This window comes from Lycorma delicatula, chromosome 1 (assembly GCF_047948215.1).
Source record: "Lycorma delicatula isolate Av1 chromosome 1, ASM4794821v1, whole genome shotgun sequence".
Classification (NCBI taxonomy): Eukaryota; Metazoa; Arthropoda; class Insecta; order Hemiptera; family Fulgoridae; genus Lycorma; species Lycorma delicatula.
In genome coordinates, this window is record NC_134455.1 from 356,759,048 (window position 1) to 356,774,793 (window position 15,746).

At 36.6% G+C, this 15,746-nt stretch overlaps 1 protein-coding gene across 1 annotated transcript in view; it reads right to left on the minus strand.

The window, feature by feature from the left end:
* The window catches only part of LOC142318421 (dynein regulatory complex protein 1), a 112,848-nt gene that overhangs the window by 10,387 nt on the left and 86,715 nt on the right, over positions 1–15,746 (minus strand). The window contains exons 14-15 of the mRNA XM_075355006.1: positions 11,156–11,285; positions 2,761–2,933 (exon numbers count right to left, since the gene is read on the minus strand). Coding sequence (XP_075211121.1) covers positions 2,761–2,933; positions 11,156–11,285 — 303 coding nt within the window. The remainder of the gene's footprint in view (positions 1–2,760; positions 2,934–11,155; positions 11,286–15,746) is intronic.

The following is a 15,746-nucleotide window of genomic DNA, read 5'->3' on the forward strand; positions in this document are numbered from 1 at the left end:
TCTTGGGATACCCTCTTCTGTCCTTTGTGAGTCCTTGTGTGAGCCCACAAAATTTTGCCACAAAGTTTGCAACAATTAATTGATATCTCTTAAGCAAAAAAGTGTCTTTTAACGCCCCCACATCTAATATAAACGTGATATATATAAAACATGAATTATTGTAACAGAAGAAAATTTAAAGTATTTACTTTTTTATTATATTTAATGGAATAAGAAATAAACACCTTGAGTTTATTTAAATGATTGTCTTTAAAGTACATTTATATATAATGAAATTATCTTACAAATTTATTGCAATAAATAAATTAGTAGCATAAAAAAATTATTTCTTTAAATTTTATAGATTGAAAAAATTATATAAAGGTGTAAATACACACCAGGCCAGATTCAAAGCGGCCGCACATGCACCACACGTAGACAATTATTGGTGCCATCAACGTTATATAAGTATGGACGTACCTTGAGGATGATCCTGGTCGTCGTGGCCGTGCACAGGCCATGTATCACCCGCTACTCCAGCACTCTGAGGTGGTTCGTGCACAAGGAGGCGATGGCGGCCGCTGCTGCATGTGTGTTCGCATGCATGCGTTGACGTAGCGGCGCGGAGTTGTTGATAGTGCGAGGTGTGGCGCGGGACTAAAGAACAGCTGACGAACATGACCTAAGGTTGAACTGTCGAGTGCGACACTAGCGCTCCTAGCGGCCAACAGCAGAACTAGTGACGCAGTACCAGCTGTATGTAAGTTTATGTGTATATACAGACTGTCATTCTACCGACCAATCGCAACTTCGGATTCAAAGTGACCGAGCATGCGCAACACGGATACAAGGCCGTGTTGCGCACGGCCTGGTATCCGTGAAAATTTAGAAATAATAAGTTAGAAATAATTTAAAAAAAAAAAGTTATTTCTAACAGCAATGGATAATACAGGTCAAAAGGCGTTGAATCCATCTGGCACATACTTTATGGAACTGATGATCACTTGACAGCTCTCATAACTTATTCCGACCTGTTCTGCAATTTTGGATATTCTCACTTGTAGATTGTCTTCAAGAATGTCTCAAATTTCGCAAATGTTTTCATCTGTAATGCTGGTTCAAAGATGGCGATCGTGTATCTGATTTTTTACTCGTTCTCGTCCTTCCTTGAACTCTTTATGCCAGGCAAACACACGAATCCTTGACAATATTTGGTCCCCGAACTGTGCAGTCAATCTCTGGAAAATTTCTGTCACTTGAACTCCTTCACGAGCAAGATATTTTATAATTTTGCTTTAAGCAATGTTGGACCTGCTGCTCCAACATTGTAAGCATTACTAACGGATTGGTTGGAAGTGTGGAATAGCCGGCTCTCCCCATTCTTAATGACCCCATCCAAGCATACTAGAAGCATGGGCCCAGTCCTACCAATCGTAGACATTCAGGAACAAAAATCCCGTTATTATTTGATTTACCCTCGTACTTTATACATTATCAATATTAATAAATTGACTGCAAAGTACAATAAGCAAACAGAAATCAATGATTGAAAATGACCTTCCAATCCTTAATCATTTTTACTTTTGATTTTTAAATACAGTGTAGATTTATATGATAATTGCAGGAATATAAGCATGAATTTAAACTGCAACCCTTACAATCAGATAGATGGTTTCATAATATCTGGAATGTCTCAAGGAGTAGCATCCTGCTAACAGAAAAGTGTGACTTAAGATAAAGTGCCACTAGTCTAAACCAGTGATTTGTGGCCAACAGCCCCGAACATTTAAAAGAATGTTAGTAAAACCTACATGTAAGTTATCATAACAAAGTGGTGTAAAATAATCTTGTCGTAAGATTTTTTTTGTGATTTAAATTTGAAATTATATCTTGCAACTACCTAAGAAAACAAACAAAGTGAAATACCTTAATCATTGTGACCAACTTCTCAAAAACATTGTCAATGAACAGATACAGCCGGTGCTGTATTTCAAATCAGATGAGACATAGTTTCATTTATCTGGATATATTAATTTGAACACCAGATATTGTATGACTCAAAATACTCACTGGATGTGTATGCATCCACTTTACGATGTGAAAATCAATGTGGTGCTGTTTCTGATAATTCTATAGTGGGGCCAATATTCATTGACTAAATTGCAAACAATTTTCAAAGAACTCTATGCTTAATTAACAAATCATGAAAACGAATGTGGTCTCTTCCAAACAAAAGAGAGTAATGTTTCATGCATCCAACAATTCACTAACAAACATCATTCATGTGGCTTTTAGAAAAGAATGAATTCTTAACAGAGGATGGTGGCCTCCATACTGCCCAAATTTATCTAGTTCCAATTTTTTCCTTTGGGCTATTAGAAGGATAGAGTTTATAAATCAAATCCCATACTATGAACTGAAGGTGAACATTCAACAAGAAATCAATGGCATTGATAAAAATTTGCGACAGTTGACTCAATATGATTAATCGAGCACAAAAGTTCTTTGCTATGTAATTATTTGTTTGAAGTACTTACTTAAAAACATCTTTTGTAAAAATATGATAAATATATAAACTTTTGCTAATGTAAATAAATTTAATTTAAGTTTTCAGTTCATTCATGTTACACGTCGCAACTGTGTTTAATCTGTAACAGTTCAATTTTAAGTTGCTCACTCAGTATTAACTGAACTGAAGTAAAATAGAAAAACTGTAATTCCTGGTGGCATTGCTGAGTCCACCAGTAACTACTGGGACTTTAAAAAAATGTTATTTTTTACCTTGTAGTAGTTCATGATATTTATACAATCCCAATAATAGTGCATCCCACAGTTTTTCTTGCTTAGGTGTAAATATACTGTTGTAGTCAATCAATAATTCAGCATTTACTTTCGCAAAATAATCTTTTGAGTCAGTTCTAGCAAGCTCTTCCTCCAGTGTTAATGGCACCTTACTATAAAACAAAGTGTGTAATAAAATGTTGGAAATTTTCAATGCTGTAAATTAACAAAAATGACTACTTCACTAGTTTAAGGTACATTAAATTAAAAAACCAATAAGTCACTGAAAATTTGAGTTAAAAATAATCATAATAGTAATTATTAAAAATATCAATATATCAAAATAGAATTTCTGTGATTTTATATAAATAATTGAATTTGATAAAATTGTAAGATAAATAGAGGGTGTTGTGCTCTTTAAAATTTATTAAATGAATGATGTATAGAAGTCATATGTGCAAATACAGCAATGGCAAAAATAACAACTGTCATTACAAGAACGACAATATGATTAAAAAAACAAAATTTACAGCATATTTTATTGAATACAAACCATAAAATCGCTTTAGATGTTAATGTTTAATTTTTAACTTTTTTTTTAGTAATCCAACTGCAGTACAACAATATCTGACTTCAGTTTATGACGGAAATAAATTTATGATATGATTATTATATAGTATGAATTGGTTAAATGTATCCATCATATCAAAAATACTTAAGAATTTCCTATTACTTTTGAGTAAAATGTATTAAGTATCCTGTTTTTATCATTTAACCCATTTCTTCACAACATTGCGTAAACGCAACAGTACAAAATTATATATACGAGGTGCTACCCAAAAGTTTGGGGAATTTTACCATAAAAATAAAATAGCTTACCATAACTTATAATTTCCACTGTCTCTTTCAAAGTAATCCCCTTAGGCATTGATACAGTGATCCCAGCACTTTTCGCATGATCCATGCATCCCTGGAAGTCTGCAGGTGTAAGTGTTCAAAGCACGTTCTGTGTTTCTTCCTGACTCTCCTCAATTGTTTTAAAACGACGGCCTTTCAATTGAAATTTTATTTTTGGAAAGAGAAAAAAGTCACACGTGGCAAGGTCAGGCGAATAGGGTGGGTGGGGAATCACTACCATCTTTTTGGAAGCCAAGAAATTCTGAACCGCTAGCGATGTGTGCGCGGGCGTGTTGTCGTGGTGCAGAACCCAACTGTTGTTACTCCACAGATCTGAACGTTTGCGCCTAATGCTTTTACGTAACCGCTTCAGAACTTCACAATAGAACATCCCGTTGACAGTTTGACCAAGAGGAACAAATTTCTTATGGATAATGCCTTTGATGTCGAAAAAACAATCATCATGGACTTCACATTGCTGCGAACTTGGCGTGCTTTTTTTGGCTGCGGTGAACTTGGTGACTTCCACTGCGACGACTACTACTTAGTTTCAGAGTCATACCTGTATACCCATAATCTCATCACCGGTTATGACGTTGGAGATGAAGTTAGGGTCATCTCTTGCTGAATTTTTCAATTTACTACAGACAGCTACGCGATTTTCTGGTCGCTGTTCAACAGTCTTGGTACGAATTTTGCAGCAATGCGTCTCACGTTCAAATTGTTCGACAAGATGCATTGCATGGACCCATATGACATTTGTACGATTACAAAAACATCATGGATTTGTCTACGATCTGCAACAATGGCCTCTTGCACTTTCGTGATGTTTTCCGGTGTTACGCTTGTTGATGGTCTTCCTGAACGCTCATTGTCATCGACTGTCGTTCGTCCATCTTTGAATCGTTTGTACCACAAAAAAGTTTTACTTTTATTCATAGCACCAAATGCTTCCACAAGCATGCGATGGGTTTCTGCATCAGTTTTTTAAGCATGAAGCAAAATTTGATGCGGGTTCTTTGCTCTTTAAAATCTGCCATTTAGAACTTCACCGAAGCAGTAAAACACAATGTTACACAACCGCACGAAAGTCAACAATGCAGTCTCTCACCGTCACAGCTGTTGGAACACTGATTCACAAAAAGTACTGTTAGCCACATCTAGCGGCAGCAGGTCGTACCAGCAATGGTTCGCACGCGAAATTCAAATTCCCCGAACTTTTGGGTAGCACCTCGTATATATTTATATATCTTTTTTCTGTGATACATAACTTTTATTTTGATTTGTGTCATTAATTCTAAAATAAATACAGATTTTTATTGGTGTGTTTTTGTTAATATTTTTAAACATATTTTCTTTCTTATGTGAAGTTGAATAATGATAAAACCAATGCATTCAGAATCTGAATTTTTGTCATAAGAAATAAAAGTATGTACATTCTTAGAACTGAATTTTTTGTTTTTTTCAGTTATTCTTATTATGTTTAGTTTATTGCAGAGTCATTTCCGTTATGACTGAGCTTTGGGTTTCTTTGATATTCAATGTAATGAATATGGTGCAAGTGTTGTGTTGGCACAACGTTGGGAATTTACGGCTAGTTAAAATACAGCTGCCGTTTGTAGTGCCTTGAACAAAACAAATTGTTGCCATCAATACTGCAGTTACGTTATATATATCTTTCAGTTTTATTTACAATATTAAAATTTTAATATATGATAACTTTTTTATTTTGTAATATAAATTTAGTTATTAGTTTCTAGTGTACAGTTTGAGTTATCATCGAACAGTTAGATGTAATTATTAGCATGCATATATTGACATAATATTTTGACCAGTGTATTCTGCTATGAGTTTTCAACAAGAATATTACAGAAGCCGAAGAGCTGCTTACAGCACTTGATGAGAATGAGGAAGAGGAAGCAGCATGCGGTTTGATCAAGTTATTATACCACCTGATGTTGATGAAAATACAGACGAATAAAACACTGATAACCACATTGTTATCAATGATTGGGGGTGATCTCATTCCTTCAGATATTGCTGGTTCTTCTGAAGTCCATAGTTCCATTAGCATTGAACCAACTAAACGTAAAATGGCAAAACAAAAAGTCAAGGAACCTAAACTGTGTCCAAATTGGGGAAATCTTTTACCAACTACATCAAAAATCCAGATAAAAAACCAAATTCCAGATAAAATTTCAAATAAACTTGTGGAAGAAATTTTAAAAATATGGTGGTCTAATTGTTTTTCAGGCATTCAACTTAATTTTTGATAATGTGTTCTTGGACAAAATTATTGAGTTTTCTATCTCATATGCTAAAGAAAAAATAACCATGGTTTTAACTTATCCAGACTTGAAAAATGTGTTTTGGAATTCTTATTCTGATGTGCTATCACTCGCTTCCCCAATGTAAAGAGTACTGGAGTAAAGATCCCGATAAGGGTGTACGTCTTGTACAAGAGACAATGCCATGAAATAGATTTCATGAAATTAAAAAAGTACATCTATTTATCAGACACCACAAAACTAGAAAATCTGACGAATTTTCAAAACTTCGCTCATATTATAATGAATCAAATGTCAATTAAGCCAATTTGGGGGTGTTTTCTCATAAAATTTCAACTGACGAGCCAACGGTCTCTTATTTTGGACATCATTCAGCAAAAATGATCATGTGAAGAAAATGTATGAAATTTTTTATTTTATTAACAGAAAATAAAATTAACCAGATAGAATTTAAATCAGTTAGTTTTGTCATTACTACAATCAGCAAAAATTGAAGAACCTGACATAAGTGGTAGAAATTTACTGGTAGGACACTGCAGTAAAACGAGTTTACCAAACAATGAACGAAAAGGTGAAATTGACCAAATTATAGAAAGAAATGAAACTAAATGCAAGACGAAGTTGTAAAGTGTGTCATATGAAACAGTTTATATTTGTAAGAAATGCCAAGTGTTTTTACATGTGTACTGTTTCAAAAAATTTCACAAGGCAGCTGAAAAGTAAAATTATAAATATTAGAGAAAATAGTATGAAGTTTGAATTATTATTATTATTACTATTAATAAAATTATTTTATGTAATTATCAGTCGTATATTTACTCTTTACATCACTTCCCAGTATTGCGATAACACAACATCGCAGGTTGTTGTTGAACGCAACAGTTCATAACTCAAAAACTACAAATGTGAGTTTCCCTTACATGTCTTATTTTTTTAAACTGGATAGTAAAGATATAGATAAAATGAAAAAAAATCACAAAAAATTTATAAATTGCTCTCTTGGGAAGAAATGAGTTAATGTGCTCTTTTCCAAAAATTAAAAAAAATCTTATCATGTACACAGTACACAAAATCTTTACATGCTTGAAAAGCGCAAAGAGTATTTTACTTAGATCATAAAATTTAAGTGTACAATCACCAATTTTCTAGAAAAATAAGTTTCTACTTATCTAGAATTTATAAATAGTGTTTAAACGAAAAAACTCTGTATTTTAAGAGTGTGTCATATAAATTTCTGTAAAAAGTAATAAAAAAAAAAAACACTGCATTCTTGTATGAATTAATATACTCATATTAGTAGCATTTGTAACTGCCAGGCATCCTCAAGTCTAGTATTTTTATTTACTATCCATAAATTGTCATCATCACTAATTATTTAATACAATGTAACTGAAAAGTAGTTACACTTTTTCATTCTACTGATTAAATTAACCATTGCAATATAGTAAATTATACCAGGTGTGTAAATATGAAACCGGAATTTGCCCATAGATGGCCCTAGCTGTCAATGTAGTTACCGTCAAACCACATCATTGGTACCATTTTCTTTCTTTGACTATGATTTTCTGTTATCATTTAAATAAAATGCTGCAGAATCACATCGAATGCTTGTCGAAGCTTATGGTGAGTATGCTCTTGGTAAATCACAGTGCTCTGAGTGGTTTAACAAATTCAAAAGTGGCGATTTTGATGTAACAAAGAACGTGGAAGACTACTGAAAAAGTTGTAAGCATTGTTGGATGAGGATAACACTGAAACGCAACAACCTATGGATCAATTAAATGTAACACAAGAAACTGTCTCCAAACATTTGAAAGTCATGGGAAAGATCCAGAAGGTGGAAAATGGGTTCTACAGGAACTAAATGAAAGACAATAAGAAAACCAAAAAACACTTGCGAAATGCTGCTCGCCAGGTACAAAAGAAAGTCATTTCTCAATCATATTATGACAGGTGATGAAAAGTGGATATATTTTGAGAATCCTAAGCGTAAAAGATCATGGGTAACTCCAGGCGAACCATTAACATCGATTTCAAGGCCAAATAACTATGGAAAGAAGATAATGTTCTATGTTTGATGGGATCAGAAAGATGTGATCTATTACGATCTGCTAAAACGTGGTGAAACCACTAATACTGAACACTATCAAAACAAATGATTGATTTGAATTAAACATTGCATGAAAACTACCAGAATATCAAAAAAGGCAACACAAAATGATTTTGCTTCATGATAATGCACCATCACACACAGCAAAACCAGTCAAGGAAACGACTGAGGCATTCAGTTGGGAAATACTTTCGCATGTGGCTTACTCATCGGACTTGGCTCCATCCTACTACTATTTATTTGCATCAATGGGACACGCACTTTATGAGCAGTGCTTCACTTGTTATGAAAATGGCTCGATGATTGGTTTTCCTCAAAAGAGCAACAGTTTTTTTGGCAGGCATTCATAAATCGTCAGAGATGGGAAAAATTATGGACAATATTTTGAATAAAATATTTTTTATCATTTTCATACAATAAACATGAATTCTCTATACAAAAATTCCGGTTTCATATTTACACACTTGGTAGGTATTAAGTAAACAAAATCAATCAATAATAATTCATTTAAATGTTCAAAGATCTCATAGTTATTTATAAGAAAATAAATCACTTTTCTTTAATGCTGTGTAGTATTTGGTAAGCATACTATATTTATTTTATTTCTACTTTCGTTGATAAATAATGTTAGTGTATCTGATTTACTGAAGTAATTAAATAAACTAATTATCCTAAATAGAGAATGTACAAAAAAGGAGATCAGGGTTTTAAAGCTACTTCATATCTCTTAACTTTGACTTACAATAATGAATCACAAATAAAATAAAAAAGTAGTTCTCCCAGTTTTTTCCTATAAGTGTTCAATGCAAGTACCTTTTGTCAGACAGCTCACATCCAACTGATAGGATAATTCATTCCATACTTTAACCAGCATGTCTGGACTAATGGAAGCGACAACTACTTCAATCCTATTACTCAAATTGGGTAGATAGCATAGATGCATACACAAGATCCTTTACAAAAACCCCAAAGGAAGAAATAATATGTGGTCCAATCTTTAAAAAAAATCACCATAAACAAACTCTGTCAAGTTCATGCCGACTGACCCAGCAATTGAGGAAAACGTCATTCAATTAATCTTGTATAAATTTTATACAGATGAGGAGGTGCACCATCTTGTTACCCGATAAAATTCTCTGGTCCATTTTGCAATTGAGGAGAGAGCAATGCACACAGCATATATTCAAATAAGCAACTCCTGTTCCGCTTGCTTCAGTGAAATATAATAAAGTTGCCATTGGGATATTCCCAGAGAACAATTAATTTTGTGAAAGTCCCTTTTGCATTGTAAGAGTTCATGGAGATTTTCTGACCCCCAGATACAAACAGTATATGAGCTAACTTTTCCACTAAGATGAAATGTTTTCCTAATTAAGTATTTTTAAAACTTAAAAAAAAAAACTTTTTTAAATTTGAGCTCTGTGATAAACTCATGCTCATCTCAGGCAATTTTTTTTTTTTAGTTGAAAATTAGTTCACTTTTTTTACTTTTAACAATTAATGTCTTACTTCGAATTTCATCGATTACACAGCTGTAACAGTATATGAGCTAACTTTTCCACTAAGATGAAATGTTTTCCTAATTAAGTATTTTTAAAACTTAAAAAAAAAACTCACCCAAAATCCCACCCTAATAGTGAACATATTACTAGTAACCAAATATAATCATTTAAGTTTTAATAAGTAATAAGGTATCATATTAATGTTCCACCTTTCTGGTAGAAAATAATGAATAAATGTTTGTAGGTAAGATTTCCAGTAAGCTCCCTCTTGTAAAAGGTGTACCTTAGTTCAATTTTTGGTTTCTTTTTACTCCATCTTTATATTAATGAGAACTCTGTTAGTATTTATCAAAACTTTTTTATTTGCTGCTGTCAAAATTAATGCTAGGGTCAGCTAAAAATATGATCAAATACTGCTACAAATAATATCACTATTTGAAAAGAATGCTGATATGAATATAATAAATTTGTTTGTAACAGAATGCCCATTAAATAAAGTTTCTAACCTCACAAATTCCAAGAATTTATTGATTATTAAATATTAAAATGTACTATGTATTATTATTTTTAAAATAGCTGCAATCTTATTTATTTTCAAAATAAAAATTTATTGTTATAACTTTGCCATTTAGTTCTTCTTTCATTTTGTTTTTTATTTCTGCCAAAACAACATCATCAGTAAATATAACAATTTTATTTCCTTTCCTCAGATAGTATTCTAACCTCACATTTTCCTTCAGTTTTTGTAAAACTTCTTCTGTGGCATTAGACTATTTCCTAATCTCAGTCCTTTCTGAATCAGAGTTTGTCTTTCCCTTTTACTCTTGTAATTGCTACCTGATTCTTGTACAGATGGTAAATAACTCTTTCCTTATATTATAGCAAGAAAACTAATTTAATCTGTAAACTACTGCTTTAAAAGCTACTGTTTTATGTTGTATAGGATGAAAATAATTATTGATGTTATCTATGAAGGTACTTTTTTCAGTCCATATCAAAAGTGATTTTATAACTTTTATGTATTTAAATTAAATTGAAAAATAGTAACACAACTTTTTACTTTCAATTTGATAGGTAAACTTAATGTTTTTGTTGAACCAGAAGAAATGACTGATTAATACAAGAAATACATTTTTTTTAAATGAGACGCAAAGTCCTCTAAAGCCATGGAAAAGTAAAAACATTATTTTCATCTAACTCTAAAACAAAATCAATATGTGTCAGAAAGTAAAAGTTTGGCATAGTTACATATCAATATGACTAATGTGTGTCAAATTTCATCAAAATTTGAAATGTGTCAAAACTTTTTATTTTTTGGTTAAATGAGATTGAATGATCCTTAGGTATGCAACAATTTATATAAATCTAATAATAAGCTGAGCTATTATTACAATACTTAATACTTGATACAACTTCTGCTGTACTGTAACTACCTGATTACTGCAGTGTTTTCTGAATTAGAAAATGAAGAAAGAAAAAATTAGCAAATATATTTGCATTGCTACAAAACAACCAACATTATTTTAATGCTATAGTCTTAATATATTAATACTGAAGTCAAATATTTTAAAGTAGCTTGTATTTATTTGATTTCTTACCACACTTCATCTTCATTTTTCATGTGAAGAATAAATTCCTTCAGGGCTTTTACAACACACAAAGGTTCAATAGTGAGTCTGTGACTAGGGTCTTTACAATTAACTCTCGGTTGAGCAAGATATCTATCTCCTGTAACAGATGTGATTATGTTCATAAATTTGTTTACCTTCTTAACCTATAATTACCACAAGCACCACTAATAGATTTAAAAAAATTGAGGCCAATGAACTTATCTGCAAAATCATTAATTTTCAAGGGACAAAATCTAAAAAATTTCCTACTTTTCTTGATTGGAATATCTTTTGAAGCAACCTTATACTACCATTTACAAGATTCTCTTAATATTTCTGGTTTTAAAAATCAATCTTAAATAAATTACACTAGCCTTTGGAATCAGAAAGACCAAAATGAATCCTTTTTTGACTGCCCATTTTGATAATCCATGTTCAACACTATCTCATAATAACAAACTGATCTTCACAGAAGAGAAAGTCAAAGGTAGAACTAGATTGTACTTATAACCTAGTTCTCACTTCTTGGCCTCTAGCCCTGTACTACAAACTTGCATGGCATTATTGGTGGCTTTTTCAGCAAGAGCAATGTTCTACATTTTGTCATTGGGGTTGTACAACGATCGGTGGCAGTTAGTCAACCTACATTGCTGCGGAGTATTACACAAAACAGCGGCATAGTGTGTTGCAGTAGTGCCATTTTTGACTAAATAAGGACGCTTCCTTTGTGTGTTGGTGTCTCTATTTTGCAGTTTATGAAGCCAAGAAAATTTCAGGTCCTCTGGCAGGTTCGGGAAGCGATTTCAATCCGACCTTGCCGGCAGTCATATATTAGAGGCGTTTTAGTTTTTCACTGTTTGAATGGGGCTGTGTAAGAACAGAGAGTCTTGCTCGGACTACATTTGTGGATGCTCACATAGTTTTGTGTCAGGTGGTAGGTTCTTACAAGCCATAAACGTAATGTCTGGCATTGCCGCTGGTGTGATCTGCAAGGAGTGGTCTATAGGGGCTGGTTTTCTTCGCGCCCTTGCGGTGTGTATATCTGCAGAGGGAGTTTAATTGAGGTATTTAATCGTGAAAGGTTCCCAGGTGCCTAGAGTTCCAGCTTAGGCATTGATTGACTGGAGGTAGGTGTATTGGCATAGTGCCACTGTTATATTGGTATTATTTGTGACTTCATTTGGGGCTCCAGCTAGCGGGGTATGGCAGCCCGTGCGACTGGAGGCGTGCCTTCGTTCCACAGGTGGCGGTCCCGATTGTGACCTGTTAATGACCCACGAGACTCCATGAAGGTCCGGGTGAGAGTGTGTGTTTTGTCCCCGACTCCTGCGCGGGCCAGAATTAGGTTATGTTTCCCTTGTTAGGTGACTTAATTTGGTTGACTTATTTGAGTGTAGGTCTGAATTTCCATGTTGCATAAAACATAATTTTGATTAGTATTAGTGTAGCACTGATTTAACTTACAACTTTTTCGTTTTCTGAGGCATTCACAGTCACGACCGTTGTTATCAAATTATACTAGGCGCGGGGTCCGCGCTTCCGCGGTCAAGGCCTGGCTGCCGACTGTGAGATGTAATCAGTTAGAAGGTCTAAAAACGACCTCCGGTATAGTCCCTCAGGGATTGAATTGGAGGGAGGGAATAGTGTGGCGACCAGCAACGTCACAACGTGGGTGTCTTCCCCCTACGGGTTGAGATGGCCGTTGACACCTTCGCGAATCACGACAGCAGAGGAGCCCGAAATTCTCAAGGCGATACACAGCCAAAATCCAGAGTTGGATATGGCTGCCGAGAACTTCCTCAAGGGAACCAGGTTGGTCCGGCAGCTGGGGCGGAAAGAAGCCTCGAACAGCCACTGGGTAATTGAGACCATACCGAAGATCCGACAGGTCTTGGTGGCCGGTGGTTGGCTGTTCCATGAGTGGACCTCTTGTAGGGTCGTCGATCAGGTGGCATTGCACGCGAAACCTGCGGTAGCCTCTGCTTCAAGTTGTGAAGGGAAAGCGGTTGCTGGAACTTCAGGAGGAGAACACGGTGGCGAGGGGTGAGCCAAGTCGGAAGGGCGTCCTCTTGTGAAGTCGAGGGTGGCTGATGACAGCGGTGTGGTGGTCTGCCCTGAGCGGAAGGTCTCCGTGGGGGAAGCCTGTAAAGGTGAACTCCGGGTCCAACATTTTAGGGCGGATCGAGGAGATGCGGGCCGCATGGTCCAAAATCTCCTCCAAGAAGGAGTCGCGTATTTCGGTCGAGTTTCGGCAGCTTGTCGACTCGTATCTGTTTGAATGTAGCACGATGGTTGCTAAGCTGGCGTTAAAATGTGACGGCCTCCAGGGCGCTAACCACGCCTTAGATTCAGTCGGGCAGGCTGAACCAGGTGGTGGAAGGAATCAAGGACTTCAAACCAGCAACGGGGAGGGTCCTTGGTGAGATCCACATTTCTTTGAAACGGGTGGTGGAGAAGGTAAAAAAGCCTGTCTCCTTCGCTGCAATAACAGCCGCACCTAAGCCTAGGCGGGTTGGTTCTTCGCCGCCAGTCCAGGCGCCAACTAAAGCGGGCCACCGTTAAGGTGATCCCAGGACCACCCTGTGTAGGTTATCTGACCTAATAGGACCGCGTCTGCAAAGTGCGCTCCTTGTGCCTTCGTGAAAGACTTTGATAGTGGACACCGACTCGGGGGAAACAATGCAGATCGCACGAGATAGCCCGACCGAAGATCATACATAATACGGTGTATGGCGACGACTGAATTGAGGGAAGCACTCGAGGATGGTCGTCACCTGCTTACACCTGGGGCACATAAACTTCCATCATTCCCGGGCGGTCACCAATGAAGCTATGAGGATTCTTGAGGAGTATGACCTTGAGGTCCTGTTGGTCCAGGAGTTATATACGGTCGGAGATAGGGTTGTCGGCTTCCACGGGATGGATGTTATTCATTCTCGTGGGGAACGACCGCTCTCTGCGATCGTAGTCAGCTCGGTATCGTTGGGTGTCTTCTGTATGCCTCAGTTTTCTGAGGCATACAGAAAACCCCTCGTGAGTCACGAGGGGTACGCTCATTGTTTTACTGGTATCGGGATACTTCCGGCTTGAATGAGTATCGATGACTTGTTGGCGAAGTTGGGAGGGATTCTGGACGGTCTCCCGGGCATCAGAGTGTGCTGGTTGCTCTGGATACTAACGCCAAATCTTCCACCTGGGGTTCACGTCTCACTGACCGCAGAGGCGCTGGTCTCGCACAGTTGAAGCCAGGAACCTCTACTTGATTAACTTTCTCTTCCGAACTGAGGGGAAGTTATATCGACGTCACCTTGGTATCGGTCTACATGCTTAGGTTTACAAGTAGTTGGATTATCTGTGAGCGATCCCGGATCGCTCACAGATATCCTGGATATGGTTGGTGAGGTTTGATACCACCGGCGTGTCAGACGGGAAGTCGCGGCTTTCGAGACCGACTTACAATTTTCTGAGATCACTGTGGCACACGTGCGTCAGGTGATCTGCAGTATGGCACGGTACAAGGCCTCCGGATATGATTTTATCACAATGGAACTCCTCGTCCGAGTGCTTTCAGTAGTTCTTGGTCCTCTAACTAGAATATATAATAGGCTGCTCTTCGCTGGCCACTTTTCGGCGTGTTGGAAGCGTGGAGACTTGGTATTGTTGTTCAAAGATGGCGACAAACATCCTACTGTTAGTTCTTACCGTCCAATAACACTCTTGCCTGTGATTGGAAGGTTTTTGAGAAGGTCCTATTTTTGCGTATTAATGTTAGATTGGTCACGAATCATTTGCTAATTGACAACCAGTATGGTATCCGACCGGGCAAGAGCACTGAGGATGCCATACTAAAAGTGATGGATATAGTTTCCTCTAGTTCATGTAGATGTAATATGTATTAGGGAATTTTCTGGACATATCTGGGGCATTTAATGACTTAAGGTCGCCCATTGCACTGTTTCAGATGCAGAAGCGTAAATGTACACGAAATGAATTAGAAGTTCTCTGAATGTGCTTCAGCCATCGGACCGCGTCCCTTCGTGATGGCGGAGAGGTTCGTAAGACCTTAACTAAAGGATGTCCTTAGGGCAGTGTTCCGGGTCCACTTCTTTGGATTACAGAATTCGATTCCATGTTGTGTTTGAGGTTGCCATGTGGTTGTCGTGTCATCGCCTATGTTGACGACGCGCTGCTACTGTTTGAAGGAGATTCGCGTAACGAAGTAGAATTCCTAGCTGCTCATGCTTGTGAGACACTCCGGCTGTAGTCTCCAACATAAGATGATTTTCAGCCCAGAAAAAACCAGAATGATGTTGCTTAAGGGCCAATTGGCTGTTTCCCGACGAATCCGGGTTCGGATGCCTGGTCTCCCCATTCGGTATGTAACGACTCAAAAATACCTGGGTGTTATCCTTGATGAGAATTTTCGATTCATCTACAGAGTGTAGCAAAAAAGGCCGCTGATGCTTTTTAAGGAATCCGTAGTTATTATCTCGATTGGAGGTTGAATTACCGTATCATGCGTATCCTTTAAAAAGGTGTCAGCGAAGCTATTATGTTGTATGCTGCGCCTGTCTGGGCT